General features: G+C 42.1%; 6 protein-coding genes across 14 annotated transcripts; 2 read left to right on the plus strand and 4 right to left on the minus strand.

Annotated features, from left to right (window-relative positions):
* Positions 1–40: 40 nt before the first annotated feature.
* LOC114878162 (alpha-tocopherol transfer protein-like) lies at positions 41–5,168 on the plus strand. Of its 2 annotated transcripts, none has more exons than XM_029191637.2 (7): positions 41–1,296; positions 2,693–2,886; positions 3,006–3,165; positions 3,238–3,299; positions 3,539–3,732; positions 4,047–4,260; positions 4,462–5,168. In XM_029191637.2, exons 2-7 carry the CDS (start codon positions 2,712–2,714, stop codon positions 4,665–4,667), a joined length of 1,011 nt encoding a protein of 336 aa, XP_029047470.1. In that variant the 5' UTR covers positions 41–1,296; positions 2,693–2,711; the 3' UTR covers positions 4,668–5,168. The 2 variants fall into 2 exon arrangements, with proteins under 2 accessions (XP_029047470.1, XP_029047469.1); XM_029191636.2 differs by lacking the exon at positions 41–1,296 and adding an exon at positions 1,303–2,506 and having other exon boundaries at positions 2,628–2,886.
* Positions 4,950–7,329, minus strand: LOC114878159 (putative serine protease K12H4.7). The gene is made up of 9 exons (XM_029191630.2): positions 7,006–7,329; positions 6,760–6,941; positions 6,503–6,686; positions 6,382–6,430; positions 6,173–6,308; positions 6,025–6,091; positions 5,490–5,830; positions 5,248–5,417; positions 4,950–5,186 (listed from the first exon to the last, which is right to left on the minus strand). The coding sequence occupies exons 1-9, from the start codon at positions 7,201–7,203 to the stop codon at positions 5,077–5,079; spliced, it is 1,437 nt and encodes a 478-aa protein (XP_029047463.1). The 5' UTR covers positions 7,204–7,329; the 3' UTR covers positions 4,950–5,076.
* Positions 7,330–7,545: 216 nt separating this feature from the next.
* On the minus strand, positions 7,546–10,224 carry LOC114878155 (U2 small nuclear ribonucleoprotein auxiliary factor 35 kDa subunit-related protein 1). The gene is made up of 4 exons (XM_029191621.2): positions 9,633–10,224; positions 9,059–9,360; positions 8,451–8,996; positions 7,546–8,355 (listed from the first exon to the last, which is right to left on the minus strand). Exons 1-4 carry the CDS (start codon positions 9,888–9,890, stop codon positions 7,641–7,643), a joined length of 1,821 nt encoding a protein of 606 aa, XP_029047454.2. The 5' UTR covers positions 9,891–10,224; the 3' UTR covers positions 7,546–7,640.
* A 429-nt stretch (positions 10,225–10,653) lies between these two features.
* On the plus strand, positions 10,654–12,861 carry LOC114878161 (dnaJ homolog subfamily C member 22). Its single transcript, XM_029191635.2, has 5 exons — positions 10,654–11,196; positions 11,267–11,414; positions 11,692–12,056; positions 12,117–12,224; positions 12,314–12,861. Exons 1-5 carry the CDS (start codon positions 10,909–10,911, stop codon positions 12,518–12,520), a joined length of 1,116 nt encoding a protein of 371 aa, XP_029047468.2. The 5' UTR covers positions 10,654–10,908; the 3' UTR covers positions 12,521–12,861.
* Positions 12,862–12,919: 58 nt separating this feature from the next.
* LOC114878153 lies at positions 12,920–20,176 on the minus strand. Of its 5 annotated transcripts, none has more exons than XM_029191620.2 (10): positions 19,938–20,176; positions 18,383–18,532; positions 17,275–17,635; positions 16,461–16,838; positions 15,687–15,874; positions 14,933–15,062; positions 14,206–14,346; positions 13,863–14,047; positions 13,550–13,773; positions 12,920–13,452 (listed from the first exon to the last, which is right to left on the minus strand). In XM_029191620.2, the coding sequence occupies exons 2-10, from the start codon at positions 18,518–18,520 to the stop codon at positions 13,329–13,331; spliced, it is 1,869 nt and encodes a 622-aa protein (XP_029047453.1). In that variant the 5' UTR covers positions 18,521–18,532; positions 19,938–20,176; the 3' UTR covers positions 12,920–13,328. The 5 variants fall into 5 exon arrangements, with proteins under 5 accessions (XP_029047453.1, XP_029047452.1, XP_029047449.1 ...); XM_029191619.2 differs by having other exon boundaries at positions 18,383–19,050; XM_029191616.2 differs by having other exon boundaries at positions 18,383–19,208.
* A 1,070-nt stretch (positions 20,177–21,246) lies between these two features.
* On the minus strand, positions 21,247–26,821 carry LOC114878156 (MAGUK p55 subfamily member 7). 4 transcript variants are annotated; one of them, XM_029191623.2, is made up of 11 exons: positions 26,235–26,821; positions 25,354–25,640; positions 25,122–25,253; positions 24,747–24,773; positions 23,912–24,079; positions 23,713–23,784; positions 23,447–23,571; positions 23,248–23,372; positions 22,714–23,016; positions 22,296–22,639; positions 21,247–22,229 (listed from the first exon to the last, which is right to left on the minus strand). In XM_029191623.2, exons 1-11 carry the CDS (start codon positions 26,275–26,277, stop codon positions 22,053–22,055), a joined length of 1,803 nt encoding a protein of 600 aa, XP_029047456.1. In that variant the 5' UTR covers positions 26,278–26,821; the 3' UTR covers positions 21,247–22,052. The 4 variants fall into 4 exon arrangements, with proteins under 4 accessions (XP_029047456.1, XP_029047458.1, XP_029047457.1 ...); XM_029191625.2 differs by having other exon boundaries at positions 22,714–22,890; positions 26,235–26,820; XM_029191624.2 differs by lacking the exon at positions 24,747–24,773 and having other exon boundaries at positions 26,235–26,820.
* Between the last annotated feature and the right edge of the window lie 496 nt (positions 26,822–27,317).

The following is a 27,317-nucleotide window of genomic DNA, read 5'->3' on the forward strand; positions in this document are numbered from 1 at the left end:
ACTGGCGTAATTTCTCCGACTCTAGTCGAAACATTCTTGCGGGTATAGTCACAATTTCACTTTCTCATTATATATAAGTGTTTAGAGTATTGCGTGTCAAAAGTTGTGAAGAAAACAGAAGGTACTATCGAAGCAACAGTTACGTGGACTTATGTCAGTATGATCGCTACCGTTATGCGTAACCGTAACAGTAACAATCCATCTTTATATTCCAACTAATACTTGCATTTCACTTTTACTTTTATAACGGATGACACTTATATCTATATCACAGAGAAGAAGGAATAGGTATTATATGACTATACGATGAATCACGTTATTCTAATGATGTTGGTACAGAGTAAAAGTAAGATCCGCTCTCTTCATGTTTTTGGCGATATCGTTAAACTTACCAGAGATTGAATCTAGCAGAAAAGAAATTTCCTAATTGCTTGTTACGTGGACCGATGATGTAAGGTAAAAAACAGTTACGTGTAATACAATGATTATTAGGGGGAAAAAAAAGTACAACTATACGTTTAAGAAATTATTCGTATGTAACACGTTGCTATCGACTTGCGTTAACGCTGTTGCTATTAGAATGCAATATTTCAAAATATTTCTTTAAAATAGAGTATTACTACTTACTATATTCTCAAGAGTAAAGTTTCAACTACGAGTTACGATTTTTAAGATAAATTTCCTGAACTTTTGGTACTATCTCCTTTTATCAGAATTTGTAATTTACTCCAAGAAAATGTGTAGCTGTAATTATTCTGAAGAAATCTTGTTTGAAATAAAATTTTTTTTTTACCAACACTCAGTTTGTGTAAATGAAGCGTCGAATATTGATACGGAAGTTGCGAACAAGAATAGAACGTTTCACACTCGCGTGTATAATTCCCGAAATGTTTTGTAAGGAACTCGTTGCGGTCGAGGAGGGAAAGAATCGTTACGAAATTATCGTCCATCGTTTAGTTTATGTGAACGACGATACCTACCGACGTATCTATAAAAGACGAACAATTAGGTAAACCATGGCAGTCCGGTACTTATGCTTCGCCGCAAAATATACGGTACCAAAGATCGTTCGTCCTCCGTTGAGGGACACATTTTTGCAATAAAACAAAAAATAGTTTCAAATATATCAGCTGTCTCTCGAAGGGACTTTGTTTCACCGCTTCAGAGGTACAAGCAGCCGCAAGGATACCAAAGGTGGAGTAAGAAGAAAGGTGTAACTGGAAATTATAAAAGAGCGCTCGTCGGTTCAGAGGAGACAGTCTCCTCCAAGTATTCACCTGCGTGACTTCGATTCGGGTACGTTATCCTTTTTTCTTCTATTTTACAATAACTATTATGTTAAAGCTTTTTATACAATATAGCACTCTGGAAACCTCGACATTTTCTCAATGAATTGTTTTGTTCACCCGATGTGTTCATTGTTCTTCAAATAAATTCTAATCATTTCGTCCCGATCGGGTCTTTATCGAATTGATACATCAAGAAGTTTAATTACGATTCAAGTTTTATAAGCTGTCCTCAAAGATTTGCTTCGTGCAAATAAATCGCGTACATAATTTGAAAAATATAATTCTAAATCCATAGAGTTCGTTGACATAATTAACGTAATTGATGTAATAAGAAAAAAAAATACATATTTTCTATTTATAAAGCGAATGGCAATTTGTATGATAGAAAAAAAATTCTAGGGGTAATAACTTGATAAATTGCACTTTCTACACGGAAGATAGGTGCACGCGCGGTTAACTTCCCCGATTGCTCGCTTACCCTATTAGCGTTGCATTCATTCATTGCACTCGTAGCATAGAGTTTACAAACGTTGCAATCCAGCATATCAGAAAGTTTACTAATTGTAATGAGAATTCGTGATATGAATTTAAAGTCAAAAATACATATGTAATTAAAAGTGTATAAATAGCACCGACCCAAAGCGACGCGACGATCATCCGGTGACTTTCACGGACTGAACACGTAAGGAGTTAATTTATGATAAAATCGACTGATTGGAAGGAAAAAAGGTGACAGAATCATTACATGACAATGGTGAAATATTTATCGATCCATGTCAGTCGGTCGTACAAAATCGAAGAACAAAGATGGGCGCGCAACTTGGTCGATTGCATAATCGGAGAAAGTGGTTGCGAAACGAGTCAGTCACTCTACGTACGGGTAATGCCGGTCCCGGTGTTTGTGGCCGGTTGAACATTATATCATAAACCGAGGGAAACGTTATGTCACGAAATCGTGGATGGTTCAACGGTGGGTAAAGAATTTCTCACGAAGTTACAAAACTTCGTTGAAACGATCGTAAGTTACGCGCGTGAAACTTTAAATATTTCGATCGGTATCTCTGAGCATCGCGATATAGCAGGCATTCACGGCTTGACTTTGAACGTTGCCGGGAAACTATGTCAGGGGTTCGTTAAAGAAAGTGCAGCCGGAGATCGAGAAGCCAGGGGAACGAATTCGACCTCGTTTCTTCGGTACAAATCGGGACGAGCGAGCGGTATTTCGAACATAATATTTATAAAAATTTGCAGAAGTAGCGAACCGAAGAATGTAAGACGATCGCAGGGGGTGTTTATTATAGACGAACGACGAATAATCAAAGTCGAATGATTTTTTAGAATTACACTCTTTGGATTTTCAAAATTTGAAGTTACCTTCAAGTTGTCGTTTGTTCATTCGAAAGTAATCGATCGAACAGCAAAATGGGAGCGATCGAATGGGTAACCCCGGAAGACAATTACGAGTGTTCCCTTTCGGAAGAGACGCAGAAACTTGCCAAGGAGGAACTCAGAGAGGATAAAAATACGAGAGACCAAGCCCTCGAACAAGTACGCAACTGGATAAAATTGAATCCACGTATTCAAAACTGTCGATTGGGTGAGAGAACAACCTATATTTTTCTTTACTATTTTACCCTATTTAATGTCGTAAACGAGTGTCATGCATTGTGACTGAATCTCGTTACGTTTTTAATCGATACGCTTCTCGTTCGACAGACGCACAATTTTTACTAAGATTCTTGAGATGTAAAAAGTTTAACGTACCGATGGCCGAAGAGGCGATCGAGAGATATTTATTGCTTCGTCAAGTATATCATCCAGCTTTCAACAATTTAGACATGTTGGAAACAACGATAGAAGAGTTGGTGTCTCTGGGGTAAGATTCGAGGGCGATCACGCGCACGGTGCACCCTAGACTATAATAACATTTCAATTTGTCTTCTTTTAGGTATTTGTTTGCCGTACCTGGCCGCGACAAGAAAGGCCGTCGTGTTGTAGTTGCCAGACCAGGTAATCTCATCGATATTAATTATGTTTGTCAAGTTTTTCCGCCGTTGACTCGAATATTTTCATGCGACCTTCTGAAAATTCTCTTTTTCGTTTTCTTTTCGAAATATTCTATTTAATTTAATAGGAATTTATGCAACGAATTTAAGTTATTTTTTAACGCGCGATGGCGAAGAAGAGAGCGAGTAGCATGTGTTCTCTAACACGCGTTTACTTTTCCTTTTCATGGAACACATTTTCAGGTGTTTTCGATCCTCATAAATACACGAACGCCGACATGTGCAGAATGCATGCGATCACTTACGAAACTTTAATGGAGGACGAGGAAAATCAAATACGGGGTTTCGTTCATTTCGCCGATGGAGCTGGTGTGAGTTTTCCGCATCTGACGCTTTTCACGCCAAAGGAAGCTGTTCGCATCGTGAAAAACGGCGAGGTACTATAATAGAACGCCTTTCTTCTGTATTTTTCAACTACTTGGACGAGAACAGTTTGCTTACAAAATCACGGAACAATTTCCCTTTCGTCGAATGTTGTGTGATACTTTCGATTCAAGGACAGTGACGCAATGACGTTTCATAACGTCTTAAAAAAAGATGAAGAAGAGGAGCAACCGGTTCCTTGATCTTTGCTCTTGCTTCCTCGAGCTGACTCTCATGAGGACCATCAATGAACGACGCGTCGCATTTAATTTATTGTTAGTCGAAAATTAAAAGATAAAGAAAATTCATGAAACAATGATCATTTCAGCGCACCATACCGATGCGTCACAAGGAGGTTCACGCCATTAATGCGCATCCTTCCTTGAAATTTGCTCTCGATTTCGGCATGTCGTTGATTTCGGAGAAAATCAAAAAGCGTGTCAAAATTTACACCAGCCTGGAAGATGCGATCAATCGAAAAATGGACACGAGCATGTTGCCAAAAGAGTACGGCGGTACAATGCCGATGAAGGAAATGATCGGTAAGTAACGAATTAAAACCATATCATTTCATCGATAATTTCCTTGTTCTGCTGATTCCGATAACGATATCGTAGCGATTTTCGAATTTGATAACTTATCGAGAAATCTTTTGTTATTTTGCAATTCGATGCTTTGTTCTCGAGATATAAGCGACTTAAGATTGGAAAACAAAGTCCCAGTAAAATGAATTATTTGCGTAGCGCTATGGAGAAAGGAGTTGCTAGAAATGAGACCGACGTTGTTGAGTCACGATAAGATGAGAGTATGTTTGGATTTGTACTCGGACAAGGCTCGAGAAGGTGCCGTGTCCGCTCTGAAACAAGGTTTTAGCTGTTCCGAAATCGGAACCAGCGATTCCACCATGTACGGTATCAACGGTTCCTTCAGAAAACTCGAAGTCGATTGAACAATATTGGAAACTGATATGATGGCATTTTTCGCGATGAAAAAATGGCTAAACTTCGATCTCGGTCGGCGCAAATCGTTTTTGAGCTCGATCAATTCTTGATATAAATATTTAAATTACATTTAGAAACGTAAGGCGCGGTGTTTAGAAATAGTGTCACGAAATTTTAGTTACGTTTTGTAGTCTTATCGTTAAATGCCGTAAACGTAGAGGTGGATGAAAAAATCGAAGGGATTTGAATTGGACTTGAAACGATAGGGTTGCGTTTTGATAGTTCGTAAATTACATGTAATTCTATATTTTTCGCTTGTAAATAAGACTGTGTCAATGGAAATAAATGTATACCTTTTTTTTTTTTTACATCTATCTTCGCCTCTTGTTCTTTTCGCCAGCTAATCGTATAACAAGTTTAGGAAGCGAGCCAAGTGCCGATAATTTTCCGCACGTTTGCTCTAGCGTTAACAAGATCCTTAACGTCCGTGTCTAGGTCGCTGTATAGATCGCGACAGTGCGATGACCCTGGAAATAACGTTCGATCGTCAGTAGTTCGAAACGAAAACAGCGAACCTCCTTCCGTTACCTTTGATAAGTATGGCAGGTGAGTACGCGTTCAGATCTTTAAGAACCGAAAGCTTATGCCAGGGATCGACGTCACCGTTGGTGAAAATTACTTTAACCAAATCTGGTCGTACACCGCCGTACATCAGATTCGTTCTTACGATCCTCGTGTTCAAGAAATCTTTATTGTAACTGGAAGAAAATGGCAAAATCAAATAGCATGCAACATATCTGCATAGAGAGTTTGCGTTTTCAAATACGTACTAATTACCGTACAAATCGGTACACATATCTGTAAAGTAATGCAACGGGAATAAAGATCCAAAGACGGAGTTATTCGAATTGGTCGTTTGATAATAACCGAATTCCGTGCAGGTTTGATAATACCATTGTCTGCTAATCTTGCTACTCCACGTCTCATTCTTGTAAAGTTTCACGAATTTCTGGTAATTATTTTCCACGCAATCCTTCAGGTTGTCTGAAACGAGATGCGCCAGTCTCTGCAAAGGACTGCCCAAGTACTTGGCAGTCATTTTTTCGCAATAAGCTGCGATTTTTGTTCGATTTTTTTCCACTTTGTCGTACTGTACAATGCCGGCAAATTCCTGCCAACAAAAGAAATAGACTTACGCGATTACAGAATTGCGCAACGATTTCTCTCGAAGGATTGTTGATTTGCTTTTTGTTTTTAACAATAAGAAACTGACATCGTCTTCTACTAGTAGACTACGTAACGCAGTTTCGTAACGTATCACGTAACCAAGCGGGAAATAGTAGTTTAGATTTTAAGAAACTATACCTCTGCTAATATGTTCATCAGGTGTCCGATATCATTGGGAGACTTTACGTCGGGCACGTCGCACAAACTGAAACATTTCCCTCGAATAACATCAACTGTGTAATATTAATCTTTTCCTAGAATGCAATTAAAAACAGACGATAATTACTGGAAATAAGTTTTCAATTTCTCCGGTCCATCTTTAGAGAAAAGTAGTTCTTCAACCGAGTTGAATGCAACTTTGACTTCGTCCGCGCATTTTTCGCTGTGTCTACGTAGGGATTCGGTCACAACTTCGTAATATTCTGAGAGAAACATTTCTCTTCTTTTAGTACACGATTGGAAGTTTACCGAAACGTGAACAGTAGTGTTACTTACCGTAAAAGTCAGCCTTCGCATACATCGGAGCACTGCTGGCTAATGCACCCTGTATACGAATATCAATCGTTACTGATTTTCTTTAAAAAAAAAAGAAAAGACGAGAAAAATATTTAAACACCTGAATAAGATGAGGATACTTGAGTCTGGCCCATGCTGCCATACTTCCGGCGTAAGATCCACCAAAAACGATAACAGTGCTGTTCCGAAGAGCTTCCTCTTTCTTTTTTATTTCGATAAAGTATGCTAAATCGGCTAACGCCTGATCCACGCTCAAATATTGCAAGTTACTTGAACTGATGTCGCTGGAAATGTTCGAACGGTGCATAATTTAAAGTGTAACGCGAAAAGAAAAAGAAAAAATAACAAACGTCTTACCCGGTCGGTTTACTTTGACCGTAATAACGATGCTCGGTGTAATACATCATCGCGTTATGAGCGGAAGCGATTTCGAACATTAGGCCAGATTTTAAGAAACCTGTGGATATTTCCCATTCTCCACCGATCATAATCATTATTGGTCCACCTTTCTTATGTAAACCAGCATTTTCGTAGTATCGCTGTTGAATAAAATATATCAATTTAACGACGTTATTCTAGAATAATTTTTCATTCGACAAATACCATTGACCAAGTGCGATTGTCACGAGGGTTGAAATGATCGAGAGGCTGCTCGATCCGAGCTTCGATTATGTTCTGAGAATCCGATCTATTCAAAGAAAATGGTTCTTCCAAACCTCGGAAATGAAATCCATGAAGACCAACGGCATCGCTCGCTCGAAAAGCGATGCACAACGACAATAAAACACTCAGGAAGATCATGTTGAACTTTCTAGAGAAGAAAAAGAAATTTGTTCGATCAGCGTTTAAGCTGATCTGAAAAGCACTGATTCAGAAATTCTTTTCGGCGATTGTTTTAATACGTTTCAACGATCGATATCAAATAGGTTCCTATTAACTTTCAATCAAATTGAAAGAGTTTATCTGATAAGATGATACGAACGTTTACAGTCGGATCGGATCGAATAGAATCAATGATTCAACAATAAAAAAATATCAAATTATCAATACGGATATGAGTGCCCGATAGATAACATGCATTGCTCTATGTACGCACTTATCTAACGCACTTAACGGATTAAAAAGTATTAAAGCGCATCGAATATAAAACATTTTATTGGTAAGTGAGCTTTGAAAAAAGAGAAAAACTAATTACAATCTTAATTACAATAATTACACGAGACAATGTTGTTTGCTTGCTACTTGTCTTTAACTTCATCCTCAGAATCCGTCGTTGCCCACTCATCGTCAGACTTTTTCGAACAGACTTTACTCTTCGTATCGTCGATAGATCCGGATGAATCCGAGTCCATAGATTCCATGCTTTCCGAATCAATTTGTTCGAAATTTTCTTTGTCCCATTTAGATTTCACGCGTGTCGCATACTTTGCGTTCTCAGTGTCCACGGTGTTGGGTTTTTCGGATAGCTCGTTAGATTTCCTTCTCGGGGAGTCTTCACGAGATTTATCGTGATTTTTCGAATTCTGTTTAACATTATCGCGATCCTCTTTATCTCTCCTAGAATAGTTGCTCGAAGATCGAGGAATTTTCGAGCGATAACTCTTGTCGCTGCTTTTCGAGTGTCTTTTGCTAGAATATTTTGGTGACTTTGGTACGTCGTGACTATGCTCCTCTTCCCCCTTTCTCTGGTGCTTTGTCGAACGTCTTCTGCAAGATTCACGGCCATTCGAAACTTTATCGTCTTTTCCAGAGCTCGATCGACGATGCTTAATCGACGTTTCTCTGTCGGATGGCTCGTGTCGTTTGTCGCGGCTGGATTTTCTGTCGTCCGAATAACGATGACGTTTGTCGGCGCTTCTCGAACGATGTTCAACTTCGACTTCTGGTGATTCGGACCATCTCCAATTCTTACTCTGCTCGACGTCGCTGCCATCCTCCCATTTAGATTTACTTCTGAAAATAAGAAATTACGTTGCGATTAAAATATAAACTGTTAACACAAAACGTCTTATTATTCGAAAAGATGATGAGATGATAAAAAGAGATACTTGTGATCGCTTCTTCTGGTGCTGGCAACCTCGTGAGAAGAGGAGACCGACTGCTGTTTCGCCCATCTTGGAGGGCTTTTGATGTCGTACTCGTCGTGCGGATTTTTAAAAGTATGCAGAAAATTGCATGCCCTTCCCTTCGGACATTTTGACATCCCGCATACGGCGCTTCTCCAAGATTTCAAATTGACAAATTCGCAATTGAGCTGCCGACCGGCGTACCAACGTCCTTTCAATCTTCTCAACGCTCTGGCTGCTTCTCTTTCGGTATAATATTCGACGTACAAGTTCCCTCGCAGGTGAACCTCAGTGTTGCAACAGTATTTCAGGGTTTTTATTCTTCCAAAGGATTCCAGTTCTGGGACAACATCCTTGTAAAATTCACGAAAATGTTGTCTCGTTTCGGAAGTTTCAAATTCTAGCGCGACATCGGTGTCGTACTCGGCAGAATTTTTTTCCAGGGAAAAATGCGTGTAAAAGCCAGGTACTAATATCACTTTGCTCAGACATACTCTTCGATGATTTCTGGAGCAGGTGTCGCCGTAGCTGGAAATATATTATTTACAAATATCTTTGCTATTATCCTGTTATTTTAACGTTCCACTTACCGGCAAGCGCCTGTTTTGCTGAAAAAAGGGCAAAGCTCTTTTCCAGGCTGACTCTCGATCACCTCGCGCAACGCTTCTGGGGTCTTGATCCCGTCATCGATGTAGTCATCGATCTCCTTCAAAAGCTGCTCTCGCTTTCTAATATCCTCCTCTCTTTTACGTTTCTCTTCTTCCTGCTTCTTTCGTATCGCTTCCTGTTTCGCCTCGAATTCTTGCCGAATTTTCGCCTCCTGTTCCAGCTGCACCAGACGAGCTTTTCGCTTCCGTTCCTGCAGAATTTGCCATTCCTTTTGGGCTCTCACCTGTTCCAATTGAACCAGAGAAATATTATATTCGAGTTTTTTTATAGATACCAGTTTATTCGCTTACTGGAACCATGTAATAACTGATAGGTTTTGGTATCCACATTGCATTATTCTCATGGTTAGAGTAAATTGTTTCGAATGATCTTAGAACTAATCGAACGCGTACCATCGATCGTTGAGAAACAAAGACATTTCGATGCTGACGATGTTAATTTTTATTAAAAAATAAATAAATAAAAGTTAAAAAAAAAATAGGCAATTAACTTTACCTCCTCTTCTAACCATTCCCGTTCTCGCTGATCGTGTTCTTCCTTTTCTCGTGCCTCTTTTTCCCTTTCTTCAAGTTCGCAATTTTCGAGCCAGTTTAAATAATCCGCGCTTTGCTCGAGTGCTGCCCTCAATCGTTCTTCATCCGCTTGCCGCTCTACGGCTGCTTTGCGACGCAGACGCCTGCGACGTTCTTTCTTCGCTATTCGTCGCCACCCTTTATGGCTCTTTTTCGTTGAACAACACCCTTCCATTACCATACATTTTTCACGAATAAAAATCTCTGTTTCACCTTCGACGATATTACGAATGACCCGGTTGTCGCGAAACAACGTTCGTTACACGTTTGACAATTAAGTGGGTCGCAGAGACGCAGACACCACGTGCACGCCGCCATATTATCTTCGAAACAAGCAGCTTCGATCTAGGTAGTCCCCATCTTTTGGAATTGTACGAAATTACGCGTTGACGGGAAGAAAAAGCTTTCCGTCAATGTATTTTACATTATTAAACAAGATGACTGAATGCATACGATGTTTCGTTCAACTATTATACAGTTTCGGAATAATATTCATCCAAGTAGTTAAAATTCGACCATTACGCTATCTGTACAAAAACGGCGGAAACTACTCGACGATTTACCGATCGATTTTTCAACACTAGTGAATCAGTGGTGCCATTTATTGGAAAGCAGTGGAAGTTACTTGTCGGCTTATAGTCGGTAAACGACTAGCGCGATTATTTGTAATGTAAAAATGATTTACAGACCGTGAAACGTTTGCCAGGCTTATTGATAATGAGCAAAATGAACAAAAAAGCTGCTGACAAATAGAATAGCGATAAATGGGACTCGACAATTCGGTAAAATGCATTCTTCGCGTATGGTGCCAAAAGTTGAGTAAACTGTTGAATTGAATATTTTGCTTTGCCATTTACTTCGTATTACACGATGAATATTTATTCCTCGAAAATGATAGGACGGATTGAAATATAGCTTTAGGATTCGCTGAAAATTTTCTTTTGACGGTGTAGTTGCTACGGTCCTGCGAGGGTACCGTTACACCTGGCGGAGCGTTGAACCCTAAATGGTACGAACCGGCGTGGTGGAACTACCTTCGGCATTTCCTAAATCGCCACTGACAAGTGCACTTAGGCCAGTTGTGTTCTTCCCAAATGAATCATCGAAAAAACTGTGTACGCGTTGGCTGACAATTATATCTTGCAATTAGTGGGATCGTGAAACTGGAAAACAAAGGTGTTTCAGTATAAAGAGTAATAATGGAAGTGAAAAATGGCCACGTCGAAGAAAAGGAAAAGAAAAGAACGAAGAAACAGAAGTCGATCTTCTGGACTTACGTGTTGTGGTTGTTCGGAGGTCTGTTTGGGGCACACCACGTGTATTTGGAACGAGACATACAAGCGTTCGTCTACTTTAGCACTTTTGGGGGATACTTTGGTCTCGGATGGCTTCGGGACATTTACAGGATTCCTTCGTACGTGCGAGACGCGAACGAAGATCCCGGTTTCTTGAACGAATTCAAACATAAAGTCAGAAGCAACGGAAAGGTATCAGATTTTGATAATTCGTGAACTCTTTTAATACTAGAGGATCCGACGATGCATCATTTGATTTCAGCCGCCATTCTCCACTGTGCGATTTGCTGCCGAAAATGCAGTTGCGTATTTATGGGCTGAACTGTTTCGTAATGCCATTCCGGAAGACGAAATTTTTGGAATCAATTTTAGGCACTTGTTAATCCTGACACCCTTGGTGATTGCTCTAGGTAAGAAAATTATAAGTTACAAAACACCTAGGTGAATTTTATTTTCGTCTGACTTATTCTTCGCGCTTGCTAATGATGTACGGTTTGTCGCGTACAACAATTAACCGATAACATTCTTCAAGGCCCTGAAACTGAATACATTACGAGCTCGAGTTTCATCGTTGATAATATATTTACCGCGACCGCAGTAGCTGGCAAAAGAAAAATATTAAATTACCATTTCGCTAGTTGGTCGCTTTTAAACATTATGTTCCATCTAACGTATCTATTTAATTAGGTGTCTGGACGATCGGAAATATCGGCAGGGAACAAGGATCCATATGGTTTGCTTTATGCTCGGCGTACTTGTTTTATCCAACGTTATCCTATATCGGGGACGACACCGTATGGTTGTCTTTGATGATCGTAGCCGCTAGCTTAAGTTTCGATACGTTCAGCAAGGAATGGAGGCTAAAGCCAAGAAGGAAAAGAAACCTTGTTCAAAGAATCGTTTACCTAGGCTTCGCTGTCGCGATTTATCTTTGCTTGATAGGATGTTATCTGTACTTCAATGCAGTCATTACCGACAGCGAAGGGGAAGAGATCAAACTATCCGAAGCGATTCAGCATTTCTTAACGTCTCCTATATGGCTGGATCTTAAGGTTCGTTAAGATAATAACGTTAAATATGCTCGATTAACATTTGCTTTTTACGTATTGCAGGCTAGCTTGGAAGCGACGTGGAATCAAGCGATGCATCAAGGTTTTTGGGCAACATGGACGCAACTGGTGGACCTAACCGATCCTCGGGGAGAAATAAATGCTTACAAAGCAAGTCTCAATGTTCGATTCCTAAAATCTGCTTTTTTAAATGACGACGATTTTAACGATGTTGCGTTTTTCTTTCTTTTTTGGCACAGGTGTTGGGCCTATCGCAAACGGCCACGCAAACCGAAGTAACGGCACGTTGGAGAGCTCTATCGAGAGACAATCATCCTGACAAGATAAAAGGCAGCGAGGAGGAGAGAAGACAAGCCCAAGAAAAGTTCATGGAGATACAGCAGGCGTACGAAATCCTTTCGAAGGCAAAGAATCGTAGACAACGTCGCAACAGAAAATCTGATTGATCTCCGAGCAGTTTAATTGTATATGGCAACTTTAAGGTATCCCAGATTTCGTACACGTTGCAAAATTAATCAAAGTTCCGATCGATAGGATCATGGTATTCGTGGAAATATTTCGTATCTCGTATACGTTTCGCGGTTTAGAATAAGAACACATACATATGTAGAAAGTACACATATGTAGGTTACATGTTTTCCACTCGATCGACGAAATGATTTTGGGCACCGATCACATTCTGCCTCGTTGTAGATGTCTGTTTATACGTGTAAATACAAGAACTGACTTGTGTAAATATGTTTATACCTGTAAATATAAAAGCAAGAAAAAGATAGTATGTACCTTCTGATAGTGAAGCTCAATTATCATCTACCTTGAAAACGAGTCCAGTTTACCAGTTTACATAATGTTTTTAATATCAAGAAGTTTATTTAAAAGTTCGTTCAGCTATTGTTATACAGAGATACAAAATATCGCCTTATCCACCGGCACGCTTAAAACATCGTTTTAAAATTCTTGCAGCGAATGTTTCTCGTCTGAACTCGACAGATGATTATTTGGAATCGCTTAGAAACTATTACATCGATTTCTTTGCACGATTCTCTGAGTCATCGTAACTCCAGTTCGTTTCTTTGGTATTCTTGGCTTTCGAGCTACGCGATTCCATCCTCTTCTCTGTTTCCTACCGTCTACCCATATCGTAGACGAAAAATATCAATTTGATCGTTACTTGATCGTACCGAGTCTACGGTAAATCGAATAGGAACTGTAGCAGTATCGAACAACGAGGAAGGATATTGAAAATTGGTCTGTTTATTTCTTTTTTTTCGATCGCGACGATTGTTTCGCGACCGTGTTCTCGATCTTTTCCGCGAAATTTGATCCGTACTTGTCCTTTGATTGGTCGAGAAAATCCTGCGGCGAAACCAGCGTCACTCTGAAATATTTCAAACGATACGATCACGTTTAAACGAACGGTAAAAATGGTGAAAAATGATTATTTAAGAGGGTAATGGAGATGGAAAGAACGGTACCTTAACTGAGGGACGCTCAGAGGTCGAAGAAGACTTTTAACTACTGGAGGGACTTCGCTGGATTTCGGCAAAGCGGGACTGCTTGCGCAAAGTGCGGCACTGGTCAATTGCGAAACCAAGGAGAAATTTCTATCTGGTCCAGAAGTGGTGCGGAAAACTTTCCTTATCTTCGACTTGAACCCCGAAGACGGTGGTGACAGAGGAGTCGAAGGAATCGGCATCACCTGTTTCATACCTGTGTTATCTCTCTTCCACTTTCCCAACTTTTCTATTTTCCTAAAAATTCGTGGGAATTTCGTTGAAACGCGTTTACCTTTCCTTGCAGCACTTTCGCCGCCAGTTCAGGTTCGCTGCCCCATCTACACGACGTTGATCTCTCCAGGAGCCTATGCCTTGCGAATCTTTCGATCACTTCGGCGCAAACGTATCTTCCGCAAAATCTGGCCCATTGCTCTGCCCTCAGCCCTCTCCCGTGATCTCTTAGAGTTGGATTCGCGCCTAAAAATAGGTAGACGCGTAATCAACGTTACCTTGCTTCGAACGTATCGTAAAGAAAATAAGAGAAAGAAGAAACGGTTCTAAACAAAAGTGACGTGAAATGATCCGTGGCAGACGCGGCAGACACGGGCAGGGTAATACTCGTAAATTTTGCTCACCGGCAAACAAGAGAATTTTTGCGCACTTTGTTCTTCCTTGGAGGGCAGCCTTCATCAACGGGGTGAAACCGGACGCGTTTCTAGCGTCCACTTCGATCTCCGGACACCTTTGCAGCAGTATGTTCAAACAGTCTGTTTGGCCTGGATACGAGAAAAGGAGAAAAGAGTTAAATGAAAACGAAGCAGCCGAGTGGTCGGCCTACGTCCTTCGGAAAATCGAAATACGTCCGCGTATTTCGAGTAACTCGACGTCGTGTTTTGGCTTAAAATGTTCGTCGATGAGCGTCAATGCAAAACCACGCGTCTCTCCGCTATATCTACCTACATACGTTGCTCTCTAACGTTGGTTATTTCTGGCATCGATGACGCGGTGGAATCCTTACGGCATCGTGCGTGTAAATTTTGACGTTTACACGCTCGTATGTCGACCACTCGAGCTGATCTTCTAACGATTCGTTGCGTTTAGGAAATTTATATTCATCGCGAGGGCCGAGATTTCATTGCAACAGGGGATGAAAACAACTGTCCTTGAACGATTTCACTCATTTTATTTTCGTAGCAATCTTTTCCTTTCCCTCAGCAAATATTTATTAACCAATCCCTCTTTCGATCCGTCGAGCATCTATACCGGCTGCGAATCGATGCAACGTGACGAAAAAACAAACCATTTTTCCTACTTTTTTCAATATCCTATGCTTTTTCTTCAACGTAGAAAGTAATCGCTTACCCGCCTGCGCGGCAAAGTGCAGGGGTGTGTTGCCCTCGTTGTCGGGAGTATTGGGATCCACCCCGTCGAACGACAAAGCTAGCTCCAACATTGTCGACGTTCCGTTTCCAGCCATGTAGCTTACGGCGGTCTGGCAAGAGAAATAAACAATCCCAGTGTTGATTCACTCAAAAGTTTGCTTCGAAAGCGCGTCGATTACATAAACTGCTTTCTCGAAAGAATTCTCTAACAGTTCCGTTACCCTGGCGTACTTACCGTTTTCATCTTTTTTTTTAAAACATCGCTTCTATTTATTAGTCTCATTAGAAAAATCTGATTTTGAAAAGAAGATAAGGACAAAGGAAGATTTCGCGTCGAGAAGGCTGAGAATGGGCACCCGTTATTCTTTGCTGCAGAGATAGAGCACAATAGACGGTGCCCGTTAAGGATCAATTTATTAAGTGGTTACTGACGTTGACGCGATAGTTCAAAGTCGCGCTATTACTTTAAATCTGCGTCAGCTTAGCGAACACGCGTCAGAGCCAGGCCACGGTTGTTTTTCGCGCAAAGAAGAACGTTCGCTGCTCTTTAGAACCGTCAAACTACCAGAACTGTTTATATTTGGTGCATCGAAAAAGATGTTTCGCGGTACGAGGAAGCAACCGTTGGTTTAACAGCTTTCCCGTAAACTGTCCCGTGCGTTTTGCGAGGAAAACATTTTTTTCAATTTTTACGTAATGGCGCGGAATGGAAGTATTGGATAACGATAGCTTACCCTGCCGCTGCTGTCAGCCACGTTAACATCCATATCACCGAATCCAAATTTTCCGACCCTAAGGGTAATCTCGTTGAGAGCCGCGTCGTCGGCATCCCTGGCAGCTCTGAGTAGGGCCGTTCGGCCCTCGCTGTTCGTTTCCCACGAGGACGGCACTTTTCTGACGATCGTATCAGCCTCGGTATGATCTAACACCGGTTCGGAACTTTACATTTACCTAAGCTCGTCAAGAGAATACGCGAAAATAGAAGAAACAATAAATAGGCGGATTTGGATCGACGTTAAACCGTGCATCTACGCGTGTTTTCAGTCAGCTGCAAACCCTGATGGACGCGTTTATTTCGACTTTATAACAGAAAGCGTAGGTAATATTGTTAGCAACGTCAGTGTCGAATGTCAGTGTTCTATGTACGAACGAATACACGTTTCTAACAAGCAACGTTCTCGATTCGTTCGTTCCGTTCAGTCTGTCGACGCGTCGCATTGTTCTTCGATTTCAATTCCTTTTGTCCATGCGTTTAGAGTTAGAGCGTATTTAGACGTTCCCCTTGAAGGACTTCCAAAGAAAATAGCACCGGTTAGACACCGGTGCGCAAGTTCTAAATGTAGTCTTTCGGAGAAGATTGACGTTGAGAGAAATCGCGAAGCTATACTTTTTACGATCGACGTTTTCTCAAGTAGGTCAAGGACGTGACATCGAACGCGTCCGATTTCGTACTTTTCATCTTAACTGAAGGACGGAGGAAGAGAAAAGAAGAGAAGGGAAAGGCATACCTTGCAGGACACCCTTGTGATAGGCCTTGACCTCGTGAACGGCCCCGGTTCTCCTGTACGGTGCCCGTTTCTCCTCGAAGCTCGTATCAGAACTGAAGGACACTGATTTTTTCACTCGAACACCGTTCTTCTTCTTCTTCCGTTCGACTGGCAGAGTTTGAACGCTCGGCGAACGATAAAGAGACTCAAAGTCGTTGGTTACGCTGTTCAAAATCGTAAAGTATCCACCGACAGTCGAAGATTTCCCGCGATTCTCGCTGGTTTTCTTCTCCCTGACGCGACAAGCAGTCTGAGCGATGTTCGCCAGAAACGCGGAGGACCTTTTTAAAATACCGTTGTCGAGGGGCCTTCGTCCTTTTCTCTGTGCCGCTGAGATACCTGAAATTGACACCTGCCTACAATTTCTGCGTTTTCTGCGTTTGACGAGTGTCAAAACGATCCTACCATTTCAAGGACGATTTCTATTATTCGTTTGGATACGTTGCGTTCCGTAACGGTTCAGACAAGTATTCTTGCACTCGTTTAAATAGAACTGTTTATATATAGCGTAGTGGCAACGGTTCAGACAAAAATTCATTGACATTTGTTTCATAGGTTTTTTGAAATAATAAAATAAAATTTCACGGTTACTCGATACTACTCCACATAGTAATTATTATGCGATTAGCTGCGAAATTACCGGTAGTGGAAATCCTGATTTTCTATGTATCTACTTACGTAAAATACAGGTTGCCGACACGGATAATTACCTATAAACAGTATGTATTTTTTGCGGAAACGTTACATATCCGAATGAATCGGTTGTTCTAGATACCTTCTCGTAGATCGTCTGGAAGGGAGAACGACTTGGGGATGGTTCGGTGAGGTTTTCTGAAAGCCGTCGTCGATCTTGCTGTCTCCAGAGAGAACCGTGTGCCTAACAACTCTTCTTCGAGAAAACTATCCGGTTGTTTGGCGCGGTAAATCGCGTCGACGACCGCGTTGCTTTTCTCGTTAACGACGCACGGCGCCGGCGTCTTTCTCTTCGTGCAGCTATTTCGAGCAAGTTCACCCCTAGAGGCAACTAGACCGTTGTTCACGATGCAGCCGGTGCCCTTTACGGAGGAACTGCACTTTGTACGGCTCGCCTGGACACCGTTTACCCGCCAACTGCTATCGACAATTTCACCTCTTCTCTGCAATTAAATCAATCGTACCTATTAGTCGGCTCTTTAACGCGGTTTAAATTTCCTAGTTGGAAGAGAAAAATGGTGAAATCGTAGCGAAATGTTTACGAATGTTTAATCTCGTTGCCGCGATCGCGGTTTGCTTTAATTTCAAAAAAACCGCGACAGAATCGAGAAGCTAAAACCGCTTACCGACAAACCACTGGCTCGTTCTTGTTCTTGTTCGAAGAAGAAGGAAGACGAAATCGAGTTCGCGCGTCGAAGATTGATCGTAGCCGCGTAAACTGTCGGAAATCACTGAGGACGGTGTGGCGGATCGCGATGCGGCGAGTGTCGATGTTCGGAGTAGGAGAAGCCTTCCTTGAAAAGCGAATCGTGCCTTCCGGATCGCCTCGCAAGACGTGCACGCGAGTTCTACCGCATCCGTTTCAACTAAACGCTATTTATATGTCGGTTAAGTCCTCGTGTCGGTTTCTCGCCCCGTACACGCGCAACGTCCGAATCTTAGTAGCTGTGTCAGCCACACTAGTGTACCTAGTGTACGCGTTCTACAACTTGTTACCTCTGTTTTCGAATTAATCCATCGACGACACGCCGGACGAATTCGTATATCGCCTTTGAAAGATCTCGCGAAACCGTCTGCTGTTATTCGCGTATAAAACGGTTTAGTAAACGATCTGCAATGACGTGGTCTCGATTTTACGAAGCGCGATGAAAAATGCAAGCGAGAAGAAACGTGAGAAGCTTGTTGCTTACTTGGCTTGTGTTTCTTTGCACGTTGACCAGTGACGCGGTGTCTCCGATGTTGCGTTTCGTTTCACTGGTCAACGAATCTTTCCCAGAGTACGTCTCGTTCTGCCTCGTCGTTCCATTGTCACGATGATTCTTCGTCATCGTTGATCCAGACTCCATGGAGCACCGTTCAAAGTCAATTACCGATGAGAAAATGTGTGGAATCAATGGGGCTCGATTCGACGTAACATTTCCGATTAACTATCTTCCGATTCGAAATTGCATCCCGGCTCGAATTGTTTGCCGACACGTTTCTTTCATTTTCTATTACAGCTTTCCGTCTTCTTCAGATCCAGAAGCGAACGAGGATGTTCTCGTAGAACGTGCTCTACGCGACCGAATACGCTCTTCTTTTTCCTGGGCCCGCGTGCTTATTTTGGCCACGTTACATTTCCCTGTCTTCGTCTTCGTTTTCGTGCTTGTCGCCGTCACCTCTGGCGCGAAGCCAATATTTTGAATTCTCTTATGCACGACAATCTATCGATTATCCCAGCCTCGGTTCGCGCTCGTTTATCGACCATACGAAATCATTGCCGTATCTTCGAGCCGGGGAATTGTAAGCTCGCATATGGCGTCAAGTTGTTTGAACAGATGTAGAAACAATCGTTGAAGAAACAGTTGTCATCGCCTAACTGGGTCGTATGTTAATGATCGAGCCGTTTCGATCTTCCGCGAATAAAAGGTAAACTTCCGGACGCGATGAAAGGATATTCGACGAATAAAGTTCACCGTTTTCCGTGTTCTTGAATCGCGCTTTTGTTTCGAAGGAACGATGGAACTTATGACAGAGCTACGACAAGAGAGAAGATTCTATTCAGATTTTACCAGATTTTCCAACGTTTGCACGAGGTCGCTATATTTTATACGGAAACGACAAGCTGTCTGCTATTATCGCGTTGCGCACTCAAGCGAATTACTTTTTTAAAAAGGTGTTATTAAGCAGCCGTGTTGCGAGCCGTGTTTTTTAAATACAATACGCGACTGATGAAAATTCATAAGGCGTTGCTCGACGAAACGGTGAAGGTTATCAATGTCAATAGCACGCACGTAACTTCGATCTGGAATAATAATCGTGTTTCGTTGATAATCACGTGCACGCTCGTGTCATTGACACATTTCGAAGAGGTACATTAAAGCCCGTCCCAACGAATTTTATCGAGCACAGTTGTTAAAAACGTCCCGACTAATTGGGGTCGTAATCTACGTAAGAAAATTCTTTTTCTATACTGACTGGCTTCGGTTTAATTTTAAACTAGCTCGGCTCCAACTGCTGGGAATCGTGAACTTGTCGTCGTAAAACGTAGCGAACCTGATTCGTTAACGAATATTGCTTTAAACGAAAACACGAAAAATATACACTTACAAAATCTTTCCGAACGGTAAAACGTGATTTGTAATAGTTTCGCCGCGAAATACATTTATTTCAAGAAAGTTAAATAAACTTTGAAAGAAAATGTTTCAGCTGTAAGGTTTCAACTCAAGAATAAAAAAAAAAAAAAATAAAAAAATATATACTTACCTTCGTTCGTTACATTCTTTAAAACAGGCCAGAAACTTCTATCGCGTTTAAACGCTACAATAGGTACATATAACGAATGCGCGACGAAAATTGTCTGAATGTAAATACGTTTGTAAACGGGAATTGGGTAGAAAAAGTAGGCGAAAGGTGAAATTACACGGCACCGTTAGTTCCATCGAGAAACTTTTCGAGCTAATCCACTCGCGTAAGGGTTGATTGGATACTGGGCGAAAGTTTAATTCTCACCCTCGCCCTGTAAGTACGGCGTGAGTCGTATCTCACGTTCATTCATCCGCGCAGTCGCGAGTTTTAGCCAGCTGTTATACTTCTTCGATGGTTAGTCAACGAGAAATTACGATGGTTCGCAAACAGTTTTACAAAATTGTTTACACTTTTCACGACGATGTCAATTTCCATCGGCCGTGACACGGCGAGGATGGGAAAAGTTTCGCGTTCGACTACCGAAGATGAATGTTTTTCCACTTATTTCTACGCGGTATCCGACGGAACGCACGTGGTCGAATGGCACGATGATTCAAGATCAATTAGAAAACTGAAAACCTTAAAAATAGAATTTGCAACGGTCTGCATTAGCAACTTCTTGGCTATTCGCAAATGACATTACGCGGCGTATAAATATAATTCGACAACGAAATCTACTGAAAAGCAACGTGTATCGACTCGATTGCGATTCACTTGTTTTCGAGCCTCCCCGAACCAATACACTACATGAGTTTAATTAGAGATCTCTGCTTCGAAAATAAGTATATGTTTTCCGTTGCGTTAAAATTAACGTATTCTATCCTTGAACAATGAATAAAAGGAAGTTAATTTATGAGCTGCGAGAAAATCTTTTGCACTCGCGGCATTAGTAACGAGAAGTAACAGAGAAAATGCACAAATTCTGAAAGGATCGATAGTTTACGTTGTCTTTTAACAACATACTAAAGATATCGCGAACAAAGAAGTAAAGAAGTGCGAAAGTTGGGACGTAGGCGTGCGTGTTTGGAAATCAATGTCTGAGCGATGGACGGTTTGCAATTCCGAAAGAAAATTACAACTGTGAAAGAAACAAATTTCGTGCCATAGCTGATAGAATAAAGCGATTATCCGCACGATAGTTTATTGTACACTGAAAAGGTATCAGGTAGTAAATAATGGTAAAAAATCTCGATTTATCGGTCCAATTTCGCGTTGCCGAAGCTTTCTATCACGAGAAGCGTTTGCAGAGGTTGAAGTAACCTTGAGTTGCTCGATGAAAAAAAAGAAAAACGAATACGAAGATACGAGATAGAAAGACAGTAATACGTATTTCAAAGTGTAATGCTATATTTCGGTAACATACAGAGTTTACATCGAGGATGAACTATTTGATGCAACGCCGATAGGATCGCGCGCATAAATTTTCCTCGCGCTGGCAGCCCTTAATTATGAAAAAAATAGCGATATCGTGGCAATGCTGATCAAGTGGAAAATACAATAATCGTGAGACGATTCTCACCGTGTTCTAGGTACGATACTTATTTTGGCAACAATCAACAACAATTGGGATCAAAGGTCACGAGTGGTATTAACGAGTGGTAGCAACGAGTGGTTCGCGTCATCTTCCCCAAATTGTCGTATCCTCTCTGGTGTGTTTCGAACGAACGTCTCGCCTCGACTGTGTCCGATCGGTTACCATTTATAATCATTGATCCCAAAATTACATAAGAGCTTTAAACACGGTTCACGTGTCTTTCCTAATAATCCCCTTTAATCTTCGCCATTCGCGAGATAACACGCGATTAAATCAAAGCAACGCTCTATCCTTGGTCACGAGACGCTTCCCTCGATCGCAACGTTCCTGGCAGTAAACACACTAACGATAAGATCACACATCGAACGTACGATAGATTCGAAAACAACGGTGAACAAAGAAGACGATTAAATTGATCGCTCGCAAATATATCCTGTCCGAAAACGTATCAAACGTATCAAACGTATCCCGTCCATGAAAGGTAGAAAGGCATCGGGGTAAGTGCGAGGTGATTCGAAATGCCATCGAAAATTATGTAGAGGAAAAAATAACGCGTGTTATTGAAAAAGTTCGCGGCCCTTTTTCGGTTCAAGGAAAATTTATTGAACCCACGAAGCAGGTACCCAAAGTGGTTCGGACTCCACTCGATGAACCGCGTTCACCAGTTGCTCGAACGCCATTGACAGGTCAGCGTTCACTATCGCTTCGTCGAACAGATGAGAGTAGAGAAATTCTATTCTACCCGCGCTGTGCAGAATTTCGTTAAACTCCTCGTCCTGCGAACGAATCGTTCAAGTATCACTTGCTTACGAATAAATTGTATAAAGAATAAATCGATTTACCGTGAAACCTCGAGAGTTGCTCTCGTCGAACGTGGACCTTGCCCTGGCGTCGTTTCTCGTCTCTTTCAATATCTCGAACCTAGGCGGTTTTATGTATATCACGTACGGCTTTGTTTGCGGTGTTCGAAGCATCTTTAGAGCTTGATAGTGCGGGTTTAACAGGCAAACGTAGCCGGCGTTTATCAGCGAGCTGACGCTCTCGGAACTGGTACCGTACAAGTTACCCTTGTACTCGCCGTACTCTATAAACTTGCCAGCTTCGATTTCCTCTTCCATCTTTTCGCGGGTTACGAAGTGATACTCTTTGCCGTTGATCTCGCCGGATTTCGGCGGTCTCGAGGTATCTGGAAACGAACGCGATTGCCCGAAGTAGGTAAGCTGGCGTTTGTCGAAGGAAATGAGGGAAGAAGAAGCTTACAAGGAACGGGCGTCTTGTACTTATCGGAATCGGTGGCCATGAGCCGCCTCTTGAGCTCGTTCCTGCCGACTCCCGGTGGCCCGATCAGAACCACCGGTCGGTAGAGACCCGGCCTCGGATATAGCTTCGCTACTTCTTCGTAGGTAGGTATTTCTTCCCGGTCAAAGTCGTCGTTCTCTGCAGCGTCATACATGATTTTTTTAGTTTTTACTCCCTGCAAGTTGCACTTTGTGGGCGAGGCGTGCAAAGAGGTAGTAGGACGGGGGCACAATGCGGGCAAAGGCACTGGAACAGAACACAAGCCTAACCGACGGTTAGGTGGTCAGGCCATCAAACGTTGAGAAGAGCAGTCGTGAACGATCGATCGATCGATCGATCGATTGGGTTGTTTAGTCAAGCGAGATCGTTCGTTAGTCAGCAGCATTTCTTACAACTCTCTACGGCTAGACTGGCAAATGTGACAACAAGATTATGATAAATTGCAGCGCGACAAAAGCGCTCTACGTCTACTCGATCGCAAACCTGCTTCCTTACTTATATTGTCGTCGTCGGTCTTCTCCTTTTGCTGTCTCTCCAGAATAATTCGTCTCTCCTGTAGGGCTCGGCTAGGGATCAAGCCGGCTCTCATATTTCGATCGCCCTCTCGTCTCGCCTGCCACCTAATTTCAAACGAGTATACTTGATAGGAGAACTGTTACGTTCCCCGTTGAAACAAGGAATTCGCGTCTCGTACCAGTAAGCGTCATCCTGGCTGACGATATGGAGGACATCGCCTTTGGAAAAGTCTAGTCCAGCCTCTTTGCAAGGTATGTATGGATCGTCGGAGGCCTTATACGAAAAGTGCGCTCTCACTCGTACCTACGGTGAAAAAACACTTTCAAACTTTCCAACCTTAGGTACTTGGTGAAGCTTTGCCTGACCTTCGTTAAAATTGGCAAACTTTCTGAAGCGCGATACGGTTTTCTGGGAACGATTCGAGGAGGAATATTAGGTACGTACCTTGCTCTCTCGAATGCCTCCTTTACTATCGGCTGGAACTATCTTAAACGTAATGGTACCCTCGGAATTTTGCTGAAAAATGAGTAGGTCGTTTTATAATAGTTCGCAGCGACGAGTGCCGGGCGCGAATCGGAAATCGAATCGATTCGCGAACCGATTGCACCGTGCAATCGTGAATAGAACGGAAACTGTCACCTACCAATATCTTGAGAACACAGTTTGGAGTTTTTCCTTCGACGCTGATGCCGTTCACCTCGCAAACCTCGTCGCCAACGTGAATGAGGCCGGATCTATCGGCCGCACCGCCGTGCATTATTCGCGCAATCACGATCTTCCCCGTCAGCTCGCACGTTTTTATGGTCGCCCCCTATTGTCAACGTGTAAACTAATATTTTCATTGGGGTTGCGAGGTACGCGTGTTAGGGAGCGCCTTCGTTTTTCTTAAAAAATAAATAAAAAGAAAGAGAATTCATCGCGAAGGCGTTAAACGCACACACGATCGAAGCGATCCTTGTCTTCTTCGTTAATTCGAAGCGTCGTCCACGCGATCCTTTAAATCCCTCGAGATAATCGCCTTATCTCCAGAGATTTTCAACACTTACACGAGGACATGCGGGACAATAACACAGGATACGATTGTTACGATAGAGAAATCGTTTTATTTACAAGCAAAAATCACAAAACGGAAAACAAACAAGAGGAAATCAAAAACAAATCAGTGGGAATTCAAACGGACGCAAAAGGGTGTGAAAAGTAGGAGGTAAGCGTAACGAATATAAAAAATTAGCAACGAGAAAAATCAACACCCGTTCTATTTACAGCTCGGCTTGTCCACGTTTTCGGTACAAAAACGAGATCGCAGCATAAGAACAAAAGTAAAATTCTAATGACTAGACATTCAGCGTAACGAAATGAAAGAAAACCAGATGGAACGAAACGAAACGAAACGGCTACAAAATCGTACTAAGAATCGATAATACGCACGATAATTGTTTACAAGCCTGTACATTAAATTCGGCTTCAAGTCGACTTACCACGATCGGTTCAACGCCAGCGCCACACTTCGAAGCAAGTTTGACGATGAAAGAAACACGTGATTACTTAAGAAATATACGTGAGAATACGTATTCGATAACTACGATTACTTATTAGGGGAACACACGAGGCGTCTACGCCGGTACAAAGGATTAATTACGATGAAATTCCATGCAAGTAGGCATAATTACGCCGGTTACGCTGATTACTTCTATGTATCATTGTCGCTTTTTTTCTTTTTTTTATCGTAAATACGAATCTGTACTACGTTTACCGAAGACCAATCGAGCTCGTTCTCTCTGTCTTTACCGTGTTATTCGACTGGAAACATGAACAACGCTCTGAGCACGAAAAGTGCCAGCTATCTGACGTACCAAGGGTTCGTTCGATTTCACCAGCTGAACGATCTTCACCGTCTCTTCGTCCTCGTCGACTTCCAACGGAATTTCCGGTAGTCTCGGATAGTAATCCTTTTGCGCGACCGCATCGTGAGCGCACAACAATCCCTACGACGCGAATAAATAATATCGATTCATTCACCAATCTGCGTAAGCATACGCGATGTATATATCCGGTGTAAAAAGGAGCACCCTCTCCTCTATTCACCTGTATATGCGGCTTTTGAAGAAGATGAAAAAGCTCTTTGCAATCCTTCGAGACGTGCACCTTGGTCGCCAACAAGTTCAAAACATCGATGTCGATGTCCATGGAATTGGACAGTACCGGGAAGAACTTGTCGTCCTTGACATTGTTCAAAATCTTATTGTGCACGTTCACCAACGCGTTCAATTCCTTCGACTGCAACAATTCGCTGAGGAATCCAAATTCCTCGTCGGTGCAACTCGGTATCTCGTTCTTGTTCTCCTGCAGAGAATTCAGCAGCTTGGACAACGCTAAAAGCAAAAAGAAAAATACGCGGTAAATCGATCGATCATAAGGATTTCGTCGATCCTGCGTCCTCGAAAGAACGGTAGGAATATGTATATAGTTTCTCGTTGTTTTATGCCGCCGGAAACGTACGGTTCGCGACGACACATTTAACTTCTGATCGATAAATTAATTTCCTCCGAAACGTTCGAACGACGCTTGATTCTTCTTGAAAAACAAAAGAAAAAACAATAAACCGTAGCTGATTTCGCGAACGTTTTTTTCACCGCGATTAAAGGTGCGAGTAACGCGCGACAAACGAGTAGCGTGCATTTTCGTTTTAATAATAGCACAAAGTTGACTCTGCTGTTTCGTTGAAAAACTTGATAGCAGATAAAAATAGACGCGTGCAACACTCGTACGCGGTGCAACGGTATTTTTCCAAAGCGTTCGATCGAACCGGTTAAAAATTGTGCAGGGAGTTCGAGATACGTTCGAAGCACTGTTTTTAAAATCGGTGACGTTCGTCCCCTCGCTGCGCTGGCGACGAACAATCAAAAGACGAAAACAAACGCGAACAGCGGCGGCGAAGAGTAAACGTATTTTCCTCGTTTACTCACCAGCATCCCAATTTGCGTTTTCCATGACGAGCGCCGCTGTCATAATTCAATTCGACCAATTCCGATATGCTTTTCCAGCGTGACTGGAAACGAAGGCGGCGTGAGACGGGGTGGACGCGTACGGTGGCGTGGTACGACGATATCAAAACGAGAACTGAGAAAATTCAGGTCAGTCGCGATACGTATTTCTAGCGTATTCGTGCGCAGCGCCGCGAATAACCTGGTAAAACAGTTTCTTGTTTCGCATTCGCGACTGGAATATCGTTATCATAGCGAGAAACAATCCGTTACGTAAGCCACTGTCACTCGACACGGGGTAGAATGACCACCGCTAGATTGGCCTCCTCTCGCATCTTCGGCAATCTTGCTATTATTTTCAGTCGCTCGAACGTTTTCAAACACCAAACGTATACCCCTGTTGAACGATCGTACCGAATGTATCTTCGACCACCATAATATTCGATTCAGCCGATATACACGATTTCGTACGGGTTTTCGATCATTTTTCGGCTTAGACGCGGCACGGCGCGTTTCCTCGGGAAGCCATCTTTAAAGGCAGCACTGTTTCCTCCACTTACATTGCCGACGGCACAGCTTTCTCCCCCACCCTTTTAGCCTGCTTCTCAAACGAACCGCGATTCATCATCCCTTTTTATAGTCGTTTAACTTGTTTCTCTGTTTCGTTATTGTTATTGATTTTATACTTTCATCCTTTGAAGAATCTTACATTCTTGCTAAATAAATAATCTCTTTCCCTCTCTGCGTCTATCTAGTTCTTTGCCTCTCCTTTCACCCCACCCTTTCAACCCTTTCAACCCGGTTAATCCATATTTCGAAAAGAGGGAGGGAATAGAAGCGACGAAGAAACAAACAGATAGAGAACGCGTCGAAACGGTATCCGTTTCTTATTAGTACTTTTGTGCAAAAAATTCTAACGATTTATAAGTTCCACCATAATTAGTCAGGTATTGTATGTTTGAAGAACGACTCATTATATCAGTTAGAAATATCATATCACTTTTAATAGTTTTAAGCAATTACACGTGTAATTCGATAATTCGTATTAACACGATGATAAGTCCT

This window comes from Osmia bicornis, chromosome 5, assembly GCF_907164935.1.
Source record: "Osmia bicornis bicornis chromosome 5, iOsmBic2.1, whole genome shotgun sequence".
In the NCBI taxonomy this organism is placed as follows: Eukaryota; Metazoa; Arthropoda; class Insecta; order Hymenoptera; family Megachilidae; genus Osmia; species Osmia bicornis.